At 44.9% G+C, this 27,231-nt stretch overlaps 1 protein-coding gene across 2 annotated transcripts in view; it reads left to right on the forward strand.

Annotated features, from left to right (window-relative positions):
• Window positions 1-2,570: 2,570 nt before the first annotated feature.
• CCDC171 (coiled-coil domain containing 171) overlaps window positions 2,571-27,231 on the forward strand; it is a 314,512-nt gene continuing 289,851 nt past the window's right edge. For both annotated transcript variants that reach the window (XM_028107327.1, XM_088018937.1), the window contains exons 1-2: window positions 2,571-2,628; window positions 11,970-12,130. In XM_028107327.1, the coding sequence (XP_027963128.1) occupies window positions 12,087-12,130 (44 nt within the window). In that variant the 5' untranslated portion in view covers window positions 2,571-2,628; window positions 11,970-12,086. The remainder of the gene's footprint in view (window positions 2,629-11,969; window positions 12,131-27,231) is intronic.

Genomic DNA, 27,231 nt, shown 5'->3' on the forward strand with positions numbered 1-27,231 from the left:
TAGACTTTTAAGCAATCCAACAGCAGAGAATGAACCTTGTAACTATTAGAAAAACAGAAAACCTCCAAATATTTTAGATTTATTGTGTAATTATTATAACTTCTCTGCTCAACACCCGTCGTTAGCTTCATTGCTTGATGAACTAAGTACAGTAGTCCTCCCTTGCCTGTGGGGGATATGTTCCAAGACCCCCAGTGAGGCCTGAGACTGGGGATAGTACCAAGTCCTATACACATGATCTTTTTTCCTATGCGTAGACACCTATGATAAAGTTACATTTATAAGAGATTAACAATAACAATACAATAGAAAATTATAATAATATATTGTAATAAAAGTTATGTGAATGTGGTATCTCTCTCCAAAAATATTTATTGTACTGTACTCTTTAGACAGTAAAATGCAAACATGATTACGTGAAGTGAGGTGAATGACGTAGGCATTATGACACAGAGTTAGGCTACTATTGATCTTCTGAGTATGTCAGAGGGAGGATGATCTGCTTTCTGACCTTGGTTGACTGCAGGTAATGGAAGCCATGGAATGAGAAACCATGCATAATGGGAGGACTACCCTATGACCTAGAAGGTCCCTGTTATCTGGGGTCTGCCTATTTCTCCAGCCTGCTATCTTACTCTCCACACTCTCCCACTCCCAAGACTGCACACAGACCTTCCAGTTTTCCCAGCGCCTCATGATGTTTCCTGCGCTGGTGTGCGTAGGTTTCAGGTCTTCCAGTTCCTTCTCAGATTGCTGAATCCATAACCATCTTCCCTGAGTAAGTTCATAGTTCTCCATTAAAGCCTTTGGGGGTCCTCATGGTTGTTATTAACATTTGCCTCTTCTGATTTCCACTGTACCTATATTAAATAACCTGTATTTCTATCACCTAGCTCCAGATTGGGTATATAGTCTGTATTCAGTAAATATCGAATGAACAAATAGATGAAGTTTGCAAGCTTTCATATGGCACCTATTCTTCATTTAAAAAAGTGTGCAGTATAGTACATATGCCATTTATTCTTGCCCTACATATTCAGTTTTGTGATTTTTTTTAAAACGTAAGAAATTTTCTAAGTATTTAAAACTTGTAAAGAAAAAAAAAGACCTAATCTCATTAGTCTGCTGTAATTTTCCACTGCATTTCTAAATGTTAGAATGGGCTCTTTTTTCCTTTCCATAAACTCTTTCCTTTGAAGCAATTATCCTCTTTCTGGCAAAATTATTAGGAAGCGGGATGGCTTTCCTTTTTTTTAACCTGTGACAACTCATACCAATTAAAGTTGCAGTGTTACAGGAATCAGGGAGGTTTTAATCTCAATTTATATTTGCATTTATGACCGTTGGCTCTCCCCAGGGAGACGGAAAAGACGGCCCCTACACCTGGTTTCAGGTTGATTACAATCAACGTGGGACAATTTAGCATAAAAGGTTCATTTTGTATCAAACACCTTTTTGAAGGGAGGAGGTGGAGGTGGAGGTGGTGAAGATAAAATCCTTCATCAAAATCCCGCCAATTTGCACTGTTCTTTGGGGAACAGATTTTCAAATGCCAAGGAACAAAAGAGCGTTTGGTTTTCCAGTCTCCCTGGGGCGGCAGCGGATTGTGAAGCAGCTACCGGAAGAAACCAAAGTATAAATTATCAACTAGAGGAAGGCGTGTGTGCGCGTGTGTGCGCTCGGGGGCCTGGAGGAGGCTAGGAAAGAAATGGAGCACATGCTAAGGCTCCAAGGACTTTTTTGCGAGGTACCTCGTTATGTAATATTCATAATGAACGGCGCTGCAACAGTATCAGCGCGCTGACCCGCGCTTTCTCCGCACTGTTTACAACCTCAAGCTGGGATACAATGCGGATGGGAGGAGGGGACAAGAAGCGTCTTGCAGGCGAGAGCGGGCTACACAGCGGGAAACGAGCCACTTGCGCAGAAGCCGAGCCCACAGAATTTACCCGTGGCTCTGGCACCAGGCCACAGGCCCCGAGGGGGCTACACTGGCTTTAGGATCGGCAGTTTAATGCACAGTCGGGGATCCAGCCTCTTAAGAGTTTTGTTCAGTAGGCGCGGAAAAGGGGTTAGGGTTTAGAAAACGGCATTGTCTGGCGGCTCCGGGGATTCTGAGACCGCGACCGGGAGACCTCACGCTGAGAACAGCACATTGGAGCGTGGGCCGGGGCGTTTTCGTGCGGGAGGGGCGCGCGCGCCGCTCCTCAGCAACGGCGCATGCGCCTGCTCGCCTTCCCGCACGGCCGCACAACTTCGCGGGCCCTCCTCTTCCAATCGGAGCGCCGGATTCTCCGAGTGCGTATCCTGGAGCTGCGGGCAGCGGGAGGCGGGAGGCGGGAGGAAAGGGGCCGGCTGGGCGGGGCCGGGACGCCTGCGAAAGTCTACGAAGGTCTGTGAGCGCTGCCTAGTCTCCGGAAGTGGCCGTTGTAAACCGCGTCTCCCCAGGGCTTTTCCCCTCCTGTCCCCCTATGCTATGCGTTCCCCTCCCCGGGTCCTAGAGTCCGTCGGGTTCCAACAGTTTTTGCTCTGACCCCGGCGATCTGCCCAGGCCTCTTTGTACCATTGAGATCTGGAGCTGCCCCTGGGGTCTTGGGTGTGCGGTATGGACCACGGGAGCCCCCTGAGGTAACCACGGGATGTGGGGGCTTCGAGGCGAACGACTTGGGCGGGGAGGTGTTGAGGAAGGTATGGGTGGCAGCAGTGAGAGTTATGGGGAACCCCGAGTTAGTTCGTGGTTGTCCTGGCGCTGTTGGTGTCGTTTGTGGGGACGCGCCTCCAGCTCCCTGGGCTGGGCCTCTCCGCCTATCTGGGGGAAGATCTCCTTGGAGCATCCTAACCCGAGACCGCTGCAGCAGCACCCAGAGGACTGAGTAGGGACCAGAGGGCAGGACCCAGAGGGCCTGGACTTGGAACTTTCCAGGTTTACAACTCCGGACTGCCGGGCTTTTCACCTCCAAGAATCACTAAACTCTTCGAGGACAAGGACCACGTCTTTTTCATCCTTTAAAAAAATGCCAGCCACACACTAGACACTCTTATCAGTGTTTGATAAATGAAAGAATGCGTTGTGGTAGGCTATCATCTGTAGTTTCTACTGCTCACCCTCCAGGACTATTAAGAGACATAGAAAATACGGCTGTTTTTCAAGGCTGTAAATTTTCTGCAGAAGTAGAGCCTCCTTTTGACTGTTCTTTACTCCGTCATGATATTTACCCTAGGCAAATGCATATTTTTTCGTTTTAAGGAGATCTCTAATGATTCTGTGTAAGTTTACTTGAGAAGCAATTTCAGTTGGTGTCCAACTCTTTCAAATACAAAACACATGGATGTTTTGTATAGTTCACATAATTTTGGAGAGGAGACCCTACCTGTTTTATTGAACAGTTAGTGCCTGGTAACAACAAAACAGTGGTAGGGCAGAAACTAACAATGGTTTCCCATGAAATGAAGAAGAAACAAAGACAGTGCAACCTGCTAAAAGGAAAGAGGGGAGTAGTTTTAGTCTGGAGCTTGAAGTTTTATTAGCTGAGTGACCTCAAGCAAATCACCTAAGCTCACTAGACATTACGTTCCTTATCTGTCAGATAAGGAGGATGGACTTGGTCTTTATTTTATTTTTTAAAGATTTCATTTATTTATTTGACAGAGAGGTAGTGAGAGAGGGAACACAAGCAGGGGGAGTGGGAGAGGGAGAAGCAGGCTTCCCGAGGAGCAGGGAGCCCGATGTGGGGCTTGATCCCAGGACCCTGGGATCATGACTTGAGCTGAAGGCAGATGCTTAATGACTGAGCCACCCAGGTGCCCCAGGACTTGGTCTTTAAAGTCCTATTTAATTCTAAAATTCTTTGTCTCAGCCCCCTTGTCATGGTTTTTATTTTTTTAAGATTTTATTTTATTTTATTTGAGAGAGAATGAGCAGTGGGGAGGGCAGAGGGGGAGAGAGAGAGAGAGAAGCAGAACCTTCACAGAGCAAGGAGCCCGATGTGGGGCTCCATCCCAGGACCCAGGGATCATGACCCGAGTCGAAGGCAGACACCTAACTGTCTGAGCCACCCAGGTGCCCCATCATGGTCTTATTTTGATGAAAGAACCGGACATCCTCTTTAAAGGTGAAATATATAAGTCTGCAGTAAGAGTCTCCCAACACAGATGTAGTTATTATTGAAGTTAGCATGTGTTATGAAAGAGGATGGATTTAGAAGTCCGCCAGATGTCAGTTTGAATTCTAACCCTCCCACTGAATATCTTTTTTTTTTTAAAGATTTTATTTATTTATTTTAGAGGAGGGGGAGCAGAGGGGGAGGGGGAAAATCTCAAGCAGACTGGGGCTGAGTGCTGAGCCCCAAATTGGGGCTTGATCTCAAGGCCCTGAGATAATGACCTGAGCTGAAACCAAGAGTGTCCCTTAACCAACTGAGCCACCCGGGGGTCCCTCCCACTGAATAGCTTTATACAAGTTACTCATCCTCTCCAAGCATCAATGTTCTCATCTGTGAAATATGTATGATCATCTTACAGGGCTATAGGGAGGATTCAATGAGATCAGGTACGGTTAGCCTAGTATCTGCACATAGTAAGTGCTCAATAATAGTGGTTTTTGTCTTTTCATCCCCACCCCTGCCCTCACCCCTCCCTTTTCCCCTGATCTGTACAGACACACTGAGAGATGAATACATTCTGCATGACCCACTGAAGGACTCAGCTGTGAGGTAGGAAACTTTGTACCAGCAGTGGCTCTGAAATCTAAAGTAGAATTGTCTTTCTGGCTGGTACTTACTCTTAGGATGTCTAGATCATCGATCCCTTGGCCTCAATTACCTATATTTGGCCCAATGTCTAAAAAACTTCTTATTGAAGAATGATATATATAACATCCCCTCATCTATTTTAGTAGGAATGGTGAGAATAGTCCAACTCCACTACCAAGAGAAGATTAGTCTATTAATAGATTAACATAAAAAGCTGATCTAAACTTTGCCTTTATCCATCACTGCTACAGGGTGGCCTGGTTTGGGCCCAAGCCTGTGGAAGTGCCATTTGGATTGAGAATCTACTGGAGGTCCAAGTTATCTTTCATTAAGAAGACCCTGCCTTGTAGTTAGTTTGGATGGGGTAGGGGTGTGGGGAAGAAGGAGCTGTGTTTGAAAACTCTGCAGTTGGGAGAAGTGCTTTTCTGATTAACAAGGTCTCACAAGGTCTCAATGCTCTCTGGCTGGGGGAGAACCATGTCTTGAAGGCCAATAGCAAGACACATAGAACTGTGGAGTCCGGTAATTTGGGCTTGAATCCAGATTCTGTGACTTACTAGAGATGAGACTTTGGACAGGTGATTGAATGAATATCTTTAAGCCCCAGTTTCCTTAGGTATAAAGTAGGGACATTAACAGTATCTTCCCCTTGGGGTTGGTGTAGAGTGACAGTGTAGAGATAGAGAAAGTTCTTAGCACACTGGAGAAGGGGTGTTTGTCACAGTTGGCATGATGACAGTAGGGGTGGCTTTGAGGTATTGGATATTTTGTTTATAGATAATGATGTATTGAGTGTTTTCAAATGGAAAGCGTTATTTACAGAGTTAGATACATGTTGGAGAAAGGCTGAGGTTGATTACGTCTCAAGGAATTTGTAATTGTACAGATTAGCTAAACTCTTGTGGTTTCTTTTTCTTTCTTTCTTTTTTTTTTTTTTAAAGATTTTATTTATTTATTTGACACAGAGAGAGCACAAGCAGGGGGAACGGCAGGCAGAGGGAGAAGCAGACTCCCCGCTGAGCAGGGAGCCCAATGCGGGACTCGATTCCAGGACCCTGGGATCGTGACCTGAGCTGAAGGCAGACACTTAAGCAACTGAGCCACCCAGGCACCCACTCTTGTGGAGTTTTGTAGGGAAGTTTCAAGTAAAGCTTGGAACATACATTGTGTGAGGAACCTATAATTCTTTGACCTAGGTCCCTATGTCACTGACATTTCCATTACTGTACCTAGCTAGTTTCCTCATCATTCATTACCTCTTCAGTCTGGTGTATGAAAAGGGAGCTTTTGCTACATGGTCTCTGCCATGTTCACTAGGCTAGATCTCCAGTCGTAGTTTAAATTCAGCCACAGATCTGACTTTGGCTCTTCATTGATGTAGTCTTCCTAAAACAAACAGAGGTAGGCTCTTGAACCCTAGTGTCCTCAGGAGCTGATAACAGAGACAGAGAAGAAGAAAATAAGATTTTAGATAGGATTTTTTTTTTTGGATGATGAATTTGAAAAATTGAGATATAACTCACCTATCAAAATGTACAGTTTTAAAGTGTACAATTCAGTGGTTTTTAGTATATTCACTGTGGTCCACAGCAATCACCGCTATCTAATTCCACAACATTTCCATCACTCCCAAAAAGAAACGTCGTACTTATTAGCAGTCAGACTCAATTCCCCGTCTCTCTACCCTCTGGCAACCACAAATCTACTTTCTATTTCTATGTGTTTGCTCGTTCTATACATTTCATATACATGGAGTCCTAGGAGCCTTTTGTGTCTGGCTTCTTTCACTTAGCATACTGTTTTCAAGGTTTACCCATGTGGGGGCATGTATCATTACTTCTTTCCTTTTAATGGTTGAATATATTTTTCATATTTTATTTATCCCTGGGTCAGTTAATGGACATTTGGATTTTTTTTTTTTTTTTTTTACCCTTTGGCTATAATGAACATTTGTGTGCAAGTTTTTGTTAAAGTCCAGTAATTCCCTTAGAATGTGTCTTGGTATTCAATACTCTTGGATATACATTTTGCTTTTCAAAATGTACATTAAAATCTTTCTGTTACTTCAGGAAAGTTTTCCTGGACTACAGTTTTTAGTGTTTTATTCCCTCGCTTTTGTCTTCTTATTCAGGGACTCCTGTTATCCGCACATTGGTTGTTTTTTTGCCTGTTTTCAGTATTTTGTCACTTTCTCTTGAATCTTTTTGATCTCTTCCTTCATTGTTTTTTACCCAGAAAATTTTCCTCTTTTTATTTCCTATGTCCTTTCAGGCATTTTCTGTCATGTGTATTTCCTTCGTGTCCCCTCTTAGTCTTCATCATTGAAATGATTTACTCTCTTTTTACCTGTGTTAACTTTGTGTAGGATTTGACCACTAGTTTTCTGTAGCTTATTTTTTTTTTAAAGATTTATTTATTCATCTGAGAGAGCGAGAATGAGAGAGAGTACATGAGAGAGGGGAGGGTCAGAGGGAGAAGCAGGCTCCCCGCCGAGCAGGGAGCCCAATGTGGGACTCGATCCCGGAACTCCGGGATCATGACCTGAGCCGAAGGCAGTCGCTTAACCAACTGAGCCACCGAGGCGCCCCTTCTGTTGCTTATTTTTATGGAAGATTAGTATACTTGCACTTTGAGATTGGGGCAAGCTTCAGGAAAGCTTTTCTGACTTCATGGAACTCTGTCTTGTGGTGTTTTTGTGAGTGTTAAAAAACTATGGTGGCTTGTTTCTGGGATTTCCTGGCTCTGTCTCCTACAGTTTGGTCTGGGCCTTTGCTTTTCTTTGTCTTTGTTTCCCCTATCCTGCTCAGTTTTGATTCCATTCCTTGCGGTTTCTCTTTAGTGTGTGCCTTTGTCCAGGAAGGGGACCCTGGCAGGTCAGTTCCAAGGGTTCATAGGCTGAACTGTACCAACCCTTTCAAGACTTTCTTACCATATGCCTGTATCTCATGCCGACTTGTGGAACGGGCAGACTCCTCCCAGTTTTATCTGCTGTTCCCAGATTGGCGTGCCGTGCTCCCCATTGAATATCTGCTGGCTCTTTTTGGTGTTCTTTCAGATGTAGACTTATTTCCCTCTGCTTTCTCCTCCTTACATACTTCTACTGCTCCCATGTAGGTTTTGTGGCTGTTGGTGGTTTGCCCTTATTCATTTGTATTTTGTAGCTTTTTGTTGTAAGTGTAAATGTAAATTAGATTTTCTAGTTTCTGTAATTACCTTAGAGTTTTTACAATGTCCCTCATTTAAATTAATAAATCATAGAAAAACAACTTTATGAAAGACACATGCAGGCAGAGGGCTGAGGTGAGAACTCATTTTTGTATCTTTCTTGTCCCTCAACTTCTTTTCTTTTTAACCCTACAAGAGTATTTTCAAATGTCTTATCCATATGAGTTTTTTTAAAGTTTATTTTTTTTAGTAATCTCTATACCCAATGTGGGGCTCAAACTCACGACCCTGAGATCAAGAGTTTCATGCTCTTCAGACTGAGCCAGCCAGACACCCTCCATATTAGTTTTCTATTGGTGTGTAGCAAGTTACCACACACTCAGTGCCTTAAAACAGCACCCATTTATTATCTCTTAGGAATCTGGGCACAGCTTAGGTGGGTCCTCTGTTTAGAATTTCCCTGGGCTGCAGTCAAGGTGCTGGCTGGGCTGTATTCTTTCTTTTTTTTCTTTTTTTAAATTTTTAAATTTTAAGATTTTATTTATTTGAGAGAGAGAGAATGCGAGACAGAGACCATGAGAGGGAGGAGGGTCAGAGGGAGAAGCGGACTCCCTGCTGAGCAGGGAGCCTGAGGTGGGACTTGATCCCGGGACTCCGGGATCATGACCTGAGCTGAAGGCAGTCACTTAACCAGCTGAGCCACCCAGGCGCCCTGGGCTGTACTCTCATCTGGAGGTTTGACTGGAAAGAATCCACTTCTGAGCTCATTTAGATTGTTGGCAGAATTTATGTCCTATTGGCATCTGTATGACTGAGGCATCTAGCTTTTTACTGGCTATGGGGTGGAGGCTGCATGCTGTTCCGGTTATGTAGCCCTCTCTGTAGGCAGTTCACAGCATGGCATTTTGCTTCTTCATGGCCAGCAGCAGATTGTCATTTTGGTCTTTTAAGGCAGAATCTTATATAACATAATGTACATATATTATATTATAACAATAATGGGAGTGGCATATCATCATCCCTTTGCCATATTCTGTTGGTTAGAAGTAAGTCACAGGTTCTGCCCACAGAAAAGGGAAGGATATCATAGAAGAGAGAAAAACGCCAGTGGGGGCCGAGATTGTGGGGACCATCTGCCTACTACATTATCTGTATCTGTATGTACATTATGTTATATAAGATTCTGTCTTAAAAGACCAAAATGACAATCTCCTGCTGCATCAATATGGAAGTTGATGAAACTTGCTCCTGAGCTATAGAAGATGCTCTTCTCTCTAGAAGACTATTCACATTTGAAGATGTTAGATACCAAAATGATGCACCCAAAAAAAAAAAAAAATGATTCTCTTCAATTTAGCTTTATTGAAACAACTTTATTAAAATTTGGTGAACTGCCTCTTTCTACACTTCTCTGCCCCGTATAAAACCCAAACAAAACACAACAGACATTATTAAAGTCCTGTCTATCTAAATTCTTTTCCTGTGGGTAAGAGGTTCTGTTTGTGCCTATTGTGACATGTATGCATACACGTGTGTGTTTAATCTTTTGCATAAAAATAGAAACATTTTACGTATATGCTTTTGAGCCTTGGACTTTACTCTTAAGTATAGAAGAATCCATTCCATCTACGTTTTAACTCTTTAACTCCCATTCTGAAGGCGGTTTCTCTGGAGTCTGACCTTTGGCAGTATGGTGGTAAGGTGAAAAGATTTTGGGACTCAGAAGAGCTTGATTGAGTCCTTAGTATCCTCCATTTAGTAGCCGACTGGCCGTAAGCAAGTCATTTAGCCTCTCTGAATCAGATGGATTTCCTTAATTGAAGTGAGGACAATAAACCTCAGGTAAGACAGTCTTTACACTGCAGTGTTGTGAGGATAAGGGTTCACTCTATTAGGTGCTCAATAAATTGACAGTGGTATTTGTTTGTCTACCACTATTTCCAAACTTAGTCTTTCAGGTCCCTGGAGAAATAGGATTTTTCCCTTTATCTTGGTAAAAACTCCATCTTCTTTGTTCTGGGCCAGAGTTTTCTAGTATCAGCTAACTCATTGACTGTTTTAAAAAACTGTTGGTGTCTGTCTGTAGACACCTTGGTTTTGTCTCCATCTTGGTTGGCTTATGTGAGTCCCTTTTCTTTGAGTGAAATCTCTGAGGGTTTATTAGGATCAGGGACAGAGAGTTAGCTTTTTTTTTTTTTTTTTTTTGGTCTTCTAGATATCCCTGTACTCCAGCAATTCCACTAAATAATTCTTTTGATACATCTTTCCCCTAGACCAAATCACCTTAAGTATCACTTACTCCCTTAAGTATCACTTACTCCCTTCCTTTATCAGACGAAATGGACTCTTCTATACTTAAGAGTCCCTGATAAAGGAAGGGAGTAAGTGTTTGTATTCAGTAATAGAAACTTACAGTGACTGAGTTTGTATTCAGTAATAGAAGCTTACAGTGACTGAGCACGAATGCTGTATATATTATTTAAATCTCAAATATGTGAGATTAATGTAATTATCCCCCTCTTATGGTTGAGGAAACACGTGTAGAGAGTGTAAGTGACTTGCCCTTGGCCACATACTTTGAAGATACTTAAAGGCATCCTAACTCAGATCTCTCTGAGTCCAAAGCTCATGGTCTTTTTTAGGCTATTGGACTTCTACTAGGGATACCAAGAGATACTTGTGAGATCTTGATATTTGTGTCTGTCTGAACTTAATCATTGTTATCTCTGTTTAAAATATTTACCCAGAGATTCCTTCATACCATATATATATATATATATATATATATATATATATATATACGTATATATATATATACATATATATATATATATATAGTAAAGCAACTTACTTTAAATGGTTAGCTTTGTATAATTTGGACTATCTCTCATAGAAGAGGGTTCTAGACAGGCCAGTGTAAGTGACAGCTACTCTCCTCTTTCCTTATTCCTCCTTGATCTTTAACAGAAGGGCTTTGAAAATTACCATGAGATCGTATCTGGGGAGTACTTTGGTCTCTTTGATTGTAGCATTGCATTAAAAATATGTCATTTATGAAAAAGGTTTTAGGGACTTACAAATGTCCCTGGACTTTACTTTCTTTCAAACTGCATTCTGTTTTCCAGACATAGGCTCTACATTCCTTTTCTAGTTCAAGAGTAATTTGTCACTATTTTATTAAGATCATTTTGTCTTGGGGCACCTGGGTGGCTCAGTTGGCTAAACATCTGCCTTCAGGCTCGGATCATGATCCTGGCGTCCTGGGATTGAGGCTCATGTGGGGGCTCCCTGCTCAGCGGGGAGTCTGCCTCTCCCTCTGCCCTCTCCCACCTTGTGCTCTCTCTCTCTGTCAAATAAATAAATAAATAAAATCTTAAAAAAGTAATTTTTCTTATTTGAGAAATTAAAATAATCTAATAATCTAATAGAACTTTTTCTTAGAAGGAATATCTTTTTAACAGTTTGTCATTTTTGCTTCTCATCTTTTTTAAAAAAGAAATCAGGGGCACCTGGGTGTCTCAGTTGGTTAAGTGGCTGACTTTGGCCCAGGTAGTGATTCCAGGGTCCTGGGATCAAGCCTGGCATGGGGCTCCTTGCTCAGTGGGAACCTGCTTCTTTCTGTCCCTCTGCCTGCCACTCCCCCTGCTTGTGCTCTCTCTGTCAAATAAATAAAATCTTAAAAAAAGAAAAGGAAAAAGAAATGAAACAATAGTTTTTAAATGTTTTCATGTTTGTTATAAAATAATTTTTAAAATACAAGTAAGGGGTACCTGGGTGGCTCAGTCGGTGAAGCGTCTGCCTTGAGCTCAGGCTATGATCCCAGGGTCCTGGGATCAAGCCCGGTGTCCGGTTCCCTGCTCAGTGGGGAGTCTGTTTCTCCATCTCCTCCTTGCTCATGCTCTCTCAAACAAATAAATAAAATAAAAAAAAATACAAGTAAGTTGAAGAAAAAGACAAAAATCACTCATAGTTTCAGGACTCATATATATTTATATATATATATATATATATATATATATAAAACCACTGTTATATTGTTTACTATTTTAACAGGCTGCAGCCCATCTAACCTGTAAGCCACAGACATCTGGGACAGGTGTAATCCTCAATAACAAAAGTACACCATTCAGAAACAGTGGGCTGTTTTCAAAGAGGTGGAAGAGACTTACCATGAGTTTAAACACTTCAAGTAATGCCCCTAGTGACACCCAAAGGTAAGCCGCCAGTCTTTTCCTTTAGTCGGGGCCGCAGGGAGAAGTCAGTGGTTGGGGGTGCCGATTGTAAGGATTCTCAGGGTGCGCTAAGGGAGGCCGAAGCTTTGTGCACCCAGGGGAGCAGGCAGGACGCGCCACAGCAGCGGGAATGGGATGTGGGACCACGTGCTGCAGTTTGTCTTCGTTTGTTAACTTGTCCACAGAAATCTGTGTGTGTACTTCCCCCTGCCCTTAGAAAACTGCTTGTTCTTTTCTCCTCAAGTCTTTTCTCCTCCTCTTATTTTTGCTTATTCCTGTTTCTTTTTTTTTTTTTTTTTTAAAGATTTTACTTATTTGACAGAGAGAGACACAGCTAGAGAGGGAATACAAGCAGGGGGAGTGGGAGACGGAGAAGCAGGCTTCCCGCTGAGCAGGAAGCCCGATGCGGGGCTCCATCCCAGGACCCTGGGGTTATTACGGAACCTGGACTTGATCGCCAGACGGAAGAACCAAGCTGCACTTGGAGATCTTGGAGGATAGGAGTGGGCTCAGAGGAGAGTGGTCTCCAAGGGTCTGAGCCCCAAGCACAAGCAAAGGGGGTAATTTATACATTTCTGCTTCGGCATACTTGGCACTTTTCACACGTGCACAAAGCGGGGCAGGGAGAAGAACCTGGAAGAGCCCCGGGGCAGGGGCTGGCACTCCCTCACTGGCTCGGTCAGCCATCTTAGGACTCAGATTTTCCTTATCATTACCCCCTTTGATGCCCCTTTAAACACCTAGTTTACAGGGCATTATTTTCATCTTCTAAGGGGCGATAGTGAGTAAGGAGCAATTGGAGTCTGATTTTAGCAATTTGAGTAGTGATAATCCTAGTAAGGGCATTAAGAATACAAGAACCAAATGCTACTGTGAGGAGAAGCAATAGGAGGGGGCCGACGTGGGGGCGAACCAAAGGAACCATTGTGAGAGGGTATCCCACCAAGTTGTCCGCTGGAGTGTTTCCCACTGGCGATGTACTTGTTCCTTGGGTCAGAGTTTCTTGGACCACCCTGACTCATTAGCATAGAAACAACATTCCTCCTGTAAGAAGAGGCAGAGCCCCCTTGTGTGGCCATGAGCAAGTCGAGCCCGCGCCTGTTTTGGAGGACCACTGAGGCCAGTGAATCGAGTTGGCCCTGCAGGGCTAGGACCAACTGAGTGAGGAAAAAGTCCGCTGTGAGTTGTTGAGTTAAGCCCTGGTACTGAACCTGAGACATCCTGACGCCAGTGGCGCCAAGGGCAACACCTGATGTGGCCAGCAGGCTCACAATCAGAGGGATGGCCACAGGGGAGTGCTGAGGGCGGCTAGGATGTCTCCATATGAGTGGGGCGTCGCTCCCAGGGAGGACTGAAAGATCGGGTAAGAGACTGACAAGCGTGCATGACTGATCGTGCCGGGTGATGCAGATGTATACACCTTGATCACAAGCCAGAAAAGTGTTGTTAGGTGCACAGACCCGACTGTGGCATGTGATGGGAGAGGAAGAGTTGCCATACAGCGGTACCGGAGCCAGAAAGGGATAATCTGAGGTCCCCGGTGCCGAGATGGGAGGTGACGTGGTGGACTGGTTGAGGATGACACCTAGGTATTGTACGGGACCGGGCTTCATACAGATCCAGCAGTCAGACGCTAGGGGTGGATTTGAGTGGTTAAGTGCTTGGTGGGAGGCATTAATCATACCTAACAGTAGCGCTATAGACGCTTGCTGTGTGTGGATGGGGGACCCAGGGATGTGCCAGGGCGAGTTATTTTCTTTCTGACTCTGAGGGTTGACTGCAGGGCTTAGGATGAACACGGACTTAATCATAAACTTGGCCATGGGGTCAGTCCCTACAGAGTGATACTGGCCCAACAGCAGTGATTCCTGTGGCCCATGATGTGGCACTGGGCTCTGGGACAGAGAGTGAGCAGCATACAGTGATTGTTAGGGCAAGAAGATGGGGTGGCGCTGCTTGACAAGGAAATCTGGATGTCACTGCGCTGTTTGAGGCACCACCACCCGTTGGACCATTGTTCCATTCCTGGCCAAGTTGCCAGCCAGGACTCACATCCCCAGGCTTGTGAGCAGAACTGGGGGCAGGTGTTTGGCTGTTGAGGCGTAGGGCTCCCACAGATGTAGATATCTACCAGCTGGTAACCTGAGTGAGGGCCATGGTAGGTTATGAAGTCTATGAGGTTCCCAGGAGATGTCAAGAAGCTGGCATCCATCAAAGTGGAGGTCAACCTTGGGTGTGTGTGCATCCCAGGTGGAAGAAGTTGGGGGCGCTGGTGCGGGATTGAGGGGGATAAGCTGGGAAGTTCATTTGCCAGTAATGGTGATATGAGAGTTTGCCCCCCACCTTGCTTGGCCAGGCAAGCTAGAGGCAGTGAGGAGGAACAGCACACCAGGTAACAGAAGACAGGGACTGACTGGGGCCAGGAAAACCATGGTGACATGCGCTCAGGAGTAGACAGCAGAGGGCCAGTAAAAGTGGGATCTATGACCTTAGGTAGAGGGAGCCATCATGGCTAACCCGTCAGCAGATGAAACCCGTGGACAAGTGAGTGCAGTAATACACTCTAGGGACACCCACTAAGCAATGACAAGAGTAAGCCTCTGGGGGAAAGTCCAGTCAGGAGGGAAACAGTGTAGAGTCTGACTCCCAAGATGAGGGAAATCACGCTGATGAGAGCCAGGGACCAGGTGTCCTGGTGGGACCAGGGACCACGGTGAGCAGGTGTCCGTCAGTCGGTGGGGTCTCGTCGAAGGTGAAGCCAGAGCGGGTTCATGAGGTCTGGCTGGACTCTCCACTGGTGTGGCTCCTCGTCCGAATCATGAGCTTTCTTCACTCTGGAGTGGTGGACCCACACGGTGACACCTGAGACCTTGAGGGCAGTAGGGGTGGTTAGAAAAACAGTGTGGGGCCCTGTCCACTGTGGTTTTAGGGGGTCTTTCTTCCAATTTTTGACCCCAAATGAGTTCCCTGTCTGGAAGGAGTGTACCTGAGACCCTAAGGAGACTGGGGCCCTTTCAATGGTGTACTTTTGTAATTTATGTAGGGTGGCCCCCAGGGCCTGAAGCTGCTCCTTTATCCCTTTATCTCCAACCTGATGTAAGTTTCCTGGACGTCTCCCCAAGCACGGGGAGGGCTGTCCATATATTAATTCTAATGGGGAGAAACCTGATGTCCTAGGTGTGCAGTGAGCACGCAGGAGAGCTAGGGATAGCAGATCCGGCCATGGGAGGTTAGTTTCCTGACAAAACTTTGCTAGGATTCCCTTGAGGGTGTGATTCATTTGCTCTACTTTCCCTGAACTTTGGGGCCTGTAAGCAGTGTGCAGTCTCAAGGTGATGTTGAGAGATTTGGTCAAGACCTGCACAATGTCTGCCACAAATGTGGGTCCATTGTCACTACGGATTGTGGCCGAAGCGGGGCACAATCTCCTACAAGAGGACTTTAGCTACTTCCCGGCTTTGATCCGTCCTGGTCGGGAAGGCTTCGACCCACCCAGAGTATGTGCATACTAATACTAGGAGATATCTGAACCCCCTGCTCGGTGCACGTCTGTGAAGTCTACTTCTAGATCCTCGAAGGGGGTTGCTCCCATCCTCTGGACACCTGGTGGGGGCTGTGGTGCAGACTGAGCATTATTTTAGCACATGTTATGCATTGTTCACTTGTTGCTTGGCATAGTGCTGGCAGCTGACTGACGTAGTAGTGCTTCTACTGCCTCTAATGCAGTTTTCCCCAGATGAGTGAGTCAGTGGTGTTCCTTGACTAGATGCCCTCCAGTTGCTGTTGGAACAAAGATGTTGGCATCTTTGTTCATCTGGCATTATCCACCATCCCTTTTCAGTCAGGGTGGCTCCCTCAGCCATGGCCCATTCCTTTTCCTTTTTAGTGTAACTGGGTGGAGGGATTTCTTCCGGGGGTGTCAGGGCCATGGTGAGGAAAGGGGCTCTGTCCATGTCCTCACTGGCTGCAGTCTTGGCTGCCTCATCTGCCTGATGATTTCCCCATGCTGTGGGGTTGTCTCCTTTCTGGTGTCCCTTACAGTGCAGGATTGCTGCTTCCTTTGGAAGCCAGACGGCTTTGAGGAGTGTCAGTATCTCCTCCTTGTTCTTGATAGCTTTTCCTGCTGCGGTTAGGAGGCCCGTTTCCTTGTAGATGGCTCCATGTATATGTACAGTAGCAAAGGTATACGGAGAGTCAGTATAGGTGTTGACTCGCTTGCCTTCACCGAGGGTGAGGGCTCAGACTAAGGCATATAACTCAGCCTGTTGAGCTGACCACCCAGCTGGTAATGCCTTAGCTTCTAGGACTTCAGTGGTTGTGGTTACTGCATAACCTGCTTTCTGGGCACCCTCTGGTAGGTAACTGCAGCCATTGCTGAACAGCATGAGCTCTGGATTCTTTATGGCTTGATCCTGCAGATCTGGATGGCTCTGTAGACCGCATCAGTTACCTCAGAACAGTCATGGTCTGGTTGCCCCTCTTCCATGGGGAGAAAGGTTGTTGGATTTAATGTCCTTGCTCTTTCGAGGGTGACCCACGGGTTTTCGCAGAGGAGCCCTTGGTATTGTCCTAGCTGAGAGTTGGAAAGGAAGCGGTGTCCCTGTGCGTTCATGAGGGACACAACTGCATGAGGGACCTTGATGTTAAGTTCTTGCCTCAGGGTAAGTCTGTCCGCCTCCTTGATGAGTAGGACTGTGGCTGCCAGTGCCCTGAGGCACGGTGGCCATCCTGCTGCCATGGGGTCCAGTTTCTTTGACAGGTAAGCAACTGGCCATTGCCAGGGCCCAACAGTCTGGGTGAGTACCCCGAGCGCTATTTTTTCCTTTTCATGCACAAAGAGGTTGAAGGGTTTTTCTACATCTGGTAGGCCCAGGGCTGGAGCCCGCCCCAGGGCGGTCTTTATCTCTGTGAAAGCGGCTTCTGCTTCCTCAGTCCAGGCAGGGGGTTCTCGATCTGGTCCCCCTAAGAGATCATAAAGAGGTCTTGCTATTGCCAAGAACCCAGGGATCCAGATGTGGCAGAATTCTGCAGCCCCCAGGAATTCTCGTAGGCCCCTTTTTGTCTGGGGCTGTGGCAGGGAGATGATGACCCTTTTCCTCTCCGGCCCTAGTTCTCTTTTCCCTTGGGTGAGGAGGAAACCAAGGTATTGGACCTGTTGTCAGCAGATGTGTGCCTTCTTCCATGAGGCTCGGTACCCCAAGTCTGACAGGAGCTGTAGGAGGGCCCTGGTGCATTTTATGCAGTCTTCTTGTGTGTCACTGGCGAGGAGGAGGTCATCCACATACTTGAGGAGGGTGCATTGTGTGGCCTCTCTTGGGAAGCTGGTGAGGCCCGCGGCCAGCGCTTCCCCAAAGAGGGTTGGTGAGTGTTTAAACCCCTGCAGGTGGAGCGTCCAGGTCAGTTGCTTCTGGCGCCCTGTATCAGGTTCAGGCCATTCAAAGGCAAATAGTGGTTGGTTCTGGGGAGCTAAGTGGAGGCAGAAGAAGGCATCCGTCAAATCTAGGCAAGTGAACCACCTGGCTGACCATGGGATTTGGTCGAGGAGGGTGTATGGATTTGGGACCACTGGGTGCAGAGAGATGGTCACCTTGTTGATGGCCTACAGGTCTTGAACTGGTTGGTATCTCCCGCCTGGCTTCTTGACTGGCAGGAGTAGGGTATTTCAGGCCGACTGGCACTCGACTAGAATACCTGCTTCTTTGAGTTTGGCCAGATGTTCTTGGATGCCATTCTTAGATTCCTGTGGAAGGGGGTATTGCCTTTGCCTCTGAGGTTGGGCTCCTGGGATCAGTTCAACAATGATAGGGGCCCGATTCCGGGCTAGTCCAGGTGGGTTGTTTTCAGCCCATACTGAAGGGAAGGTGAGTCTGAACTTCGGCGGGCTGCTCGGTTAGGCCTGGGCACAGAATAGCCTCCGTTCTTCTTCCTTGGCGTGGTAATTGCTAGTATTAGAAATCCTGTCTCCTAGGGCGCCTGGGTGGCTCAGTGATTGGGTGTCTGCCTTCGGCTCAGGTCATGATCCCAGGACCCTGGGATCGAGCCCCGCATCGGGCTCCCTGCTCCGCGGGAAGCCTGCTTTTCCCTCTCCCACTCCCCCTGCTTGTGTTCCCTCTCTCGCTGTCTCTCTCAAATAAATAAATAAATAAAATCTTTAAAAAAAAAAGAAAGAAAGAAATCCCGTCTCCTCTTGCCTTGGGTTCAGTCGGAGGCTAATTAATGTGTCTGGTGGGCTCAAAGGTTATCTGAGCCCTAAGCTTGGAGAGTATGTCTCGGCCTAGGAGGGGGATGGGGCAGTCACACAGATAAAGGAATTCATGTCGAACCTTGTGGCCCCCGAGTTCACACTGGTGAGCCTGGAAAAAGGGCTGTTGTACTGCCCGCATCCTGGTGGCCCCAAGGATGGTCACAGTCCTTTTGCCAAAAGGGGCCGCTGGGGAGGTGACAACAGAGTGCTCAGCCCCAGTATCAACCGTAAAAATCACTGGTTTGCTCCCCACCTTCATTCTGACCGTGGACTCATGGGGGCCAAGGAGGAGAGAGCCCAGTGCCCCTCAGTCTGAATCCGTCCCCTCAAGGCCTATGAGGTCCTCCTCTCGGGGTTTTTCCTTGTAGCGGCTGGGCTTTTGAGCCTTTCCCCAGTTGGGACATTCGTTTTTCCAGTGCCCTTTCTCCTTACAGTAGGCACATTGATCCCTTGCCATGGGGGTTCTGGGTCTCCCCCCTTTCGGTGGTCGGGGTCTCCCTGCCTTTGTGTTGTCCTTTCTTTCAGGGCAGCGGTGAGGAGGCTGACGTTCTTTTTCATCTTTTTGTCGGCTTCTTGTTTGGCATCGACCTCCCTGTTCATGTAGACCTTATTGGCAATCTCTGTTAGCTGGGTGATGTTCATCCCGGCAAAACCCTCTAGTTTCTGAAGTTTTTTTCTGATGTCTGGGGCAGCCTGAGCCACGAAGGAGGTGTTTACCATCTGTTGGCTTTCCTGTGCCTCGGGGTGAAATGGAGCGTATATCCTGTAGACTTCACATAGTGTTTCGCAGTAGTCCCTGGGGGATTCCCCTGGTTGTTGAGTGACCGAGGATACCTTAGTCATGTTCATGGGTTTCTTTCTCCTGCTTGGATTTCCTGGAGGAGGGTCTCCTGGTACCAGCAGATGTGGGCCTGTCCCTCGGTTGTGGTGAAGTCCCATGCTGGGTGCTCTTCAGGTGCCGTCATATTAGCCCAGGCAGCAGAGTCGATGACTCCTGCTGGTGCGTGTTCTTCCAGGTACTGCCATGCACCTTTCATTATTCTCCTCCTTTCCTCTGTGTTAAACAGGGTGCGGAGTAACTGTTGGTGGTCTTCCCAGGTTGGCCGATGAGTCTGGAAGAGGGGTTCTATGAGGTCTACCATAGCCTGTGGTTTCTCAGAGTAGGATGGGGTGTTATGTTTCCAGTTGAGGAGGTCGGTGTTGGAGAAGGGCTGATAATACATCATGGAATGGCAGGGTTGGACCATCCATTCTTCCTCGCGTCTCTCGAGTTCCCACGTCTCTTGTAGGGCATTTGGAGGGCACTTGCACCTGGCTGGGGTGCAGCCTGGCTGCTGGTCTTGGAGAAGGTGGATCTTTTGGGCCTGGGAGCACTGGTGAAACCAATGGCAGTGGAGTGTCTGGAGCTGAAGGGCCAGGTGTAGGTGGTCTTGGTGGTATGTACGATGGGGGTAGGGTCGGTTTGTCCTTGGGATCTCCGGCTAGGATTTGTGGAGTCTGGGGCTTTTGCTGATTTTCTTTAGGTTGCTTGGATGAGGCGATTAAGACCCTGGCCTCTACCTGCCTATTGCAAGTGAACCGTCCCCAAGGGGGAAGGGTCTGAGCGATTCCTAGCCAGGAGTCAGTGTACGGAAACCGGTCGGGGTGTCCTGGTTCTCCTGTTACGACTCGCCGTACTTGACGAATCCTTAGGACATCCAATGTCCCTTCTGAAGGCCACCCGACATCAAAGGTGGGCCTATCCAATTCACGTAGGGTTCTCAACTTGCTGGGGTTCATCCTGACTCCATAGTCTACCGAAAATCCCTTCTTGAAAAAAATTTTTTTAAAGATTTTATTTATTTGACACAGACACAGTGAGAGAGGGAACACAAGCAGGGGGAGTGGGGGAGGGAGAAGCAGGCTTCCCGCTGAGCAGGGAGCCCGATGCGGGGCTCGATCCCAGGACCCTGGGATCATGACCTGAGCCGAAGGCAGACGCTTAACAACTGAGCCACCTAGGCACACCCCCCTTCTTGAAATTTTTGATCATGGTCTCTAGATCCGTAGGTTTACTCTGCCCTGACCCCATGGTGATGTTCCCATGTGTGGTGGCACAGAGACAGACAAAAGGGGGCTGCCTCCTGAGGTGAGGAGACCAATCAGATGCCCATCTGACCGTGTCCCAAAGGAGCTTAGGCGAGGCTTAGCTGTAGCGGTCTCAGCATTGTGACTTGTGATCGGAAATTATTCCGATGCCACCATAGACTGTAGGCCATTCACCACGGAATCGCAGATGGGACCACTCAGACTCCATAGGCTTCTGGGGGCCTTAAGCGTGCCTGCCCGTGGGGTCACAGAATCAGTCTGCTTGAGCAAGCCAGGTTGGACTGCACATTCACTCACACATTAACACTCCAGAAGTTATTACATTCCCTCCCTGGGAATCCCTACCAGTGAGACCTCTAATAGGTCTCTGGGAGGTGATCGGGCTCCTCTTCCACCCCAGTGGGGGTGGGCCTGTCTGGGTCCTGGGGCCCCAGGCCTTACCAGAATCCGATGTTGGGACCAGGTCCTTGCCTGCCTAGTCTCCTCAAGTCCGGTGGGAACAGTGGAGTGGGGCTGGCCAGAGGTGACTGGGGTGGGAGACTGCTAAAAATTAGGCAGGGTGTGCCTTCTCCATTACGATCCCTCATTCTGTCACCGCCCTGCCATTGCCCGACACCGGTGGTAACAATGGGCCAGCGTGGTTGGGTTTCCCGGTCAGGGAACCAAATGTTATGGACCTGGACTGGATGGCCAGATGGAAGAACCAAGCGGCACTCGGAGATCTTGGAGGATAAGAGGTTTATTTAATGCTGGCGGACTCAGAGGAGAGTGGTTTCCAAAGGTGTGAGCCCCGAGCACAAACAAAGGGGGTAATTTATACACTTCTACTTATGCATACGTGTCACTTTTGGCACATGGGCAAAGCGGGGCAGGGAGAAGAACCGAGAAGAGACCCGGGGCAGGGGCTGGGACTCCCTCACTAGCTCGGTCGGCCATCTTAAGACTCAGATTTTCCTTATCAGGACCGTGACCTGAGTGGAAGGCAGACACTTAAATGACTGAGCCCCCCAGACGCCCCTGCTCATTCCCATTTCTGTGTGGTCATTACTTTGGCCTGCTCTCATCTCTGTGGCTCTAGTTGTTCTAACTTCGCGCCCCAGCCATCGTTCACGATTTTGGGTTTTAGCTCCTGTTCCAACTGCTCTTTTACTTGGAGTTTATATTCCAAGAATTGCCATTGCTCCTCTTTTTTGTACCCTTGATATCTGCCTTTGGATGCGGTGCCTGCTTTGGTTGATTCATCGCTGATGTGAAAAATAGAAAACTCTGAGTCTGTAATATAAAACTGAGCCATTTCAGAGAGCGCAACCCAAAGTGTGGTTTACAAAGAATTAAGTACAGAAATTGAAAGTGTTTAGAAACTTTTATAATCATGTAACAGAGTAATTTTCTGTTCGTTAAATCTGGTAATAAAACACTTGGGGTTGTGTTTTATCTCTTTTTAAAATTTCTTGTTAAAAAAATTCTTGTTTAGTCATTTTAAAGACAGTTATTTTAGTCATTTTAAATATATTTTACAAAGGCAGCATTTGTTGGGGGAATAGTCCTTGCTCATATTTAGTTTGAGAATAACTGATCTAGACAGCCTTTTCAGCAGGGATATGTGGGTGGGGCAAGGAGGATGACTAACGCGTACTTCACCTATAAATAGGATTTGCTATAGAGACATTGTCCACCTATCTTTAGAAGCTACTTTAAATCCTTTCTGGAGACAGGTATGAAATAAGTGAATAAAATATAAACTTTTGACTTCGTTAAAAATGTTTTCACTTTTGGATGGAACATCTTACCACACAAATATCTGTCATAATTTTTTTTTTTTAAGATTTTATTTGTCAGAGAGAGAGAGAGCGAGACAGAGATCGAGAGAGAGCACAAGCAGGGGGAGCGGCAGGCAGCGGCAGGCAGAGGGAGAAGCAGGCTCCCCGCTGAGCAAGGAGCCTGATGTGGGACTTGATCCCAGGACTCTGGGATCATGTCTTTTCATGATTTTTAATGACTAAATTGTTCTTTAGAATTCTAGAATTCTAGAATCTGGCTAAATGAAGCAAAACTCCTATTTACCACTAATTTACTTTCTGTTTCTATAGATTTGCCTTTTCCGAACAATTCATACAAATGGAATCATACAATATGTGGTCTTTTGTGTCTGGCTTCTTTCACTAGGCATGTTCTTCAGGTTTATCATGTTGTTAACAGGTATCAGTACTGTTTCTTTTTTACTGCTGGATAGTATTCTATTGTATGGGTATAGCACATTCTGGTTACCCACTCACCAGCTGATGGACATTTAGGTTGTTTCCATTTTTTGGCTGTTATAAATAATGCTGCTCTGAGCATTTGTCTGTGAGCTTTTGTGTGGAGATGATATCATTTCTCTTGGGTAGATTCTTAGGAGCTGCATTATATCATTGTACAGTAAATTTATGTTACTTTTTAAAAGAAACTGCTAGGTTGTATTCTAAAGTGGCTGAACCATTTTACATTTCCACTGGCAATATACAAGAGTTTTAGTTTCTCCACATCCTTGCCAACTCTTGTTATTTTCTGATCTTTTTAAAAAAATTTATTTTAAGAGGTGCCTGGGTGGCTCAGTCATTAAGTGTCTGCCTTTGGCTCAGGTCATGATCCCAGGGTCCTGGGATTGAGCCCTGCATCGGGCTCCCTGCTCTGCAGGAAGCCTGCTTCTCCCTCTCCCACTCCTCCTGCTTGTGTTCCCTCTCTCGCTGTCTCTCTCTCTCTGTCAAATAAATAAATAAAAATCTTTAAAAAAATTATTTTAATTCCAGTGTAGTTAATTAACATAATGTGCTATATGTTTCAGGTGTACAATCTAGTGATTGAATTTTTTTTGATTGACTTTTTTGATTATAACCATTCCAGTGAGTATGAAGCGGTATGTTGTAATTTTAATTTGTGTTTTCCTAATGAGTAATGATATTGAACATCTTTTATGTGATTTTTTTTTGCCATTTGTCTGTCTTCATTGGTGAAAAGCCTATTCAGATCTTTTGCTCATTTTTAAATTAATTGTCTTTTTGCTACTGAGCTTTAAGCGTTTTTAAAATATATTTTGGATACAAGTCTTTTGTCTATTATTAGATATATAATTTGCACATATTATCTTCTATTTGTTGGCTTGACTTCATTTTCTTAATAATGTCTTTTGAAGTGCAAATGTTTTAAATTTTTATGAAGTCCAATTTTTTTCTTTCTTTCTTTCTTTTTTTTTTTTTTTGGTAGGCTCCATGCCCAATGTGGGGCTTAAACTCATGACCCTGAGATCAAGAGTCACATGCTGTACTGACTGAGTCAGCCAGGTGCCCCTCCAGTTCTTTTCCTTTATGGATTGTGCTTTTGGTTTCATATCAATGAAATATTTGCCTAACTTTAGGTCATGAAGATTTTTTTCCTATGTTTTCTTCTAGAGGTTTTATAATTTCAGTTTTTACATTTAGGTCTATGCTCCATTTAAACTTACTTTTTTTTTTTAGAGAGCGAGCATGCAGGTGGGGAGTGTGGGGGAGGGGCAGATGGAGAGGGAGAGAGAATCTTTTTGTTTTAAAGATTTATTTATTTTAGGGGCGCCTGGGTGGGTCATTTGGTTAAGTGTCTGCCTTTGGCTCAGGTCATGATCCCAGAGTCCTGGGATCAAGTCCCACCTCGGGCTCCCTGCTCAGCAGGGAGTCTGTCTTCTCCCTTTGCCCATCTCCACTGTTTGTACTCGCTCTCTCTCAAATAAATAAATAAATAAAATATAAAAAAAACCATTTATTTATTTGAGAGAGAGAGAGCAAGGCTGCAGGTGAGCATGGGGGTGGCAGGGAGGAGAGGGACAGAGGGAAAGAATCTCAAACATAGTCCTTGCTGAGTGCGGAGCCCCATGCCAGTTTTGATATCATGACCCTGAGATCATGACCTGAGCTGAAATCAAGAGTCGGGTGGGTAACTGACTGAGCCACCCAGGTGCCCCTTAAGTTACTTTTTATGTATGGTGTGAGGTAAGGGTCTAAGTGAATGTTTTTATCCAGTTGTTATCAGCACCATTTGTTGATAAAAGACTGTTTTTTCCCCACTGAATTGCCTTGACACCTTTGTTGAAAGTTAATGGACCAAATATATGTTTATTTCTAGAGTCTCAATTATGGTACAGTGATCTACATGTCTTCTTAATTTAATTCCACACTATTTTGATTAGTGCAGTTTTTTAAAAAAAATATTTATTTATTCATTTGAGAGAGAGAGACAGCTCTCCAGAGCATGAGTGGGGGGAGGGGCAGAGGGGGAGGGAGAGGGAGAGAGAGAATCCCAAGCCAACTCTGTGCTGAGTGTGGAGCCCAGTGTGGGGCTTGATCCCATGACCCTGAGATCATGACCTGAGTGGAAACCAAGAGTCAGACACTTAATCAACTGAGCCACCCAGCTGCCCTGATTACTGTAGCTTTATAGTAAATTTTGAAAATAGGAAGTGAAAGTTCTCCCATTTCTTTTACAAGATTGTTTTGGTTATTCGGAGTCCTCTGCTTTTCCATATAAATTTTAGGATCAGCCTGTCAATTTCTGCAAAAATCCTGCTGAGATTATGGTAAGGATTATGTTGAATCTGTAGATCAGTTTGAAGATAATTGCCACCTTAATAATGACTCTTCCAATACATGAATGTGAATGTGGAATGTCTTTTCATTTATTTAGCTTTTTAATTTCTTTCTACAATAATTTTTATTTTACCTAAATCTATTTTTTTAAAAAGATTTTATTTATTTATTTGAGAGAGAGAGAATGAGAGGTAGAGAGCACGAGAGGGAAGAGGGTCAGAGGGAGAAGCAGACTCCCTGCCAAGCAGGGAGCCTGATGTGGGACTCGATCCCGGGACTCCAGGATCATGACCTGAGCCGAAGGCAGTCGCTTAACCAACTGAGCCACCCAGGCGCCCCTAAATCTATTTTTTTGATGCTATCATAATGGAATTATTTTTCTAAATTTCATTTTTGGATTATTCATTGTTAGTATATAGAAATGTAATTGATTTTTGTATATTGATCTTATATTCTGTGACCTTGCTAAAATTGTTTTTTTAGTTCCAGTATTTTTGTTTCTTAATGAATTTCTTAGGATATTTTTACAGGATCATGTCTTTTGCAATTAAGGACAGTTTTACTTCTGGGGTGCCTGGCTGACTCAGTTGGTAGAACATGGGGTCGTGAGTTTAAGCCCCATGTTGGGCATAGAGCTTATTTAAAAAAAAAAAAAAGGATAGTTTTATTTCTTTCCTTCTAATATATATGCCCTTTCTTTCTTTCCTTTCTTTCTCCTCCAGTACAGTCTCAAATAGAAGTGGACGTGTTTGTTTTGTTCCCAGTCTTAGGGGAAGTTTTCAGTCTTTCACCAATGATTATGCCAGCTGTAGGTTTTTCATAGATGCTTTTTACCAGATTGAGTAAATTTCCTCGTATTCCTTGTTCGTTGCATTGTTTTTTTTTTTTAATTGTGAATAGGTGTTGAATTTTGTCAAATGCTTTTTCTGTATTTATTGAGATGATTATGTAATTTTTATTTTAGTAAAATGGTGTATTACCTCAATTGATTTTTGGACATTAAGTCGATTTTTTTTTGGGGGGATAAATCCCACTTGGTCATGTTATGTAATCCTTTTAAGATGTTGCTGGATTTGGTTTGCTAATATTTTATTGAGGATTTTTTGCATTTCTATTCATGAGGGATATGGGTCTGTAGTTTTCCTTTCTTGTGATATCTGATTCACTTTGATTTTAGGTAATCGTAGAACGAGCTGGGAAGTGTTTCCACCTCCTCTAAAGTGAGGATTGATATTATTTCTTTTTTAAATATTTGGTAGAATTTACTAGGGAAGCCATCTGGACTTGAGCTTTCTTTGTGTTTAGATTTTTAAAATTATTAATTCAATATCATTAACTGTTATGGGTCTATTCAGATTTGTTTCTTTTGGGGTTAGCTTTTTTTTTTAAGATTTTATTTATTTATTTGACGGAGAGAGAGAGAGACAGTGAGAGAGGGAACACAGGCAGGGGGAGTGGGAGCAGGAGAAGCAGGCTTCCCGCGGAGCAGGGAGCCTGATGCAGGGCTCGATCCCAGGACCCTGGGATCATGACCTGAGCTGAAGGCAGATGCTTAACAACTGAGCCACCCAGGTGCCCCTGGGGTTAGTTTTGATAATGTCAGTTTTTCTAGAAATTTGTCCATTTGATCTACATTGTCTAACTTGTTGTCATAAAGTTGTTCATAGTGTTTATTATAGTCCTTCTAGGTTGGTAGTATCATTCCCTCTCTCATTCTTTATTTTTATAATTTGAATCTTCTCTCTTTTTTTTTGGTCAATCTAGCCAAAGGTTTAGCAAGTTTGTTGATCTTTTTAAAGAAGCAAATTTTGGTTTCATTGATTCTCTGTGTTGTTTTATTTTAGTCTTATTAAAAAAAAATTAAAGTTACATATGTACGTTATTTAAAGCATCTCATGTTCTACAAGGCTTACTCACTGCTATTAGGAAAAATAGCGGTACCCATTTGCTTGTGACAAATCACCCTCTTGATCTCTAGGAACAATCATGTTCAACTCTGAGATGATTTTTATTTTAAAAAATTTTTCATTTGATTTAATTTACTTAAAATTTTTGTATTTTTTGTGTTGAAGTATCGTTGACACACAATGATACGTTAATTTCAGTACAAGATAGTGATTAAACAAGTCTGTGTTATGTTATGCTATGCTTACAGA

This window comes from Eumetopias jubatus, unplaced genomic scaffold (assembly GCF_037043125.1).
Source record: "Eumetopias jubatus isolate StellerSeaLion01/CBP00866 unplaced genomic scaffold, mEumJub1_p1.0 scaffold_15, whole genome shotgun sequence".
NCBI classification, from domain to species: Eukaryota; Metazoa; Chordata; class Mammalia; order Carnivora; family Otariidae; genus Eumetopias; species Eumetopias jubatus.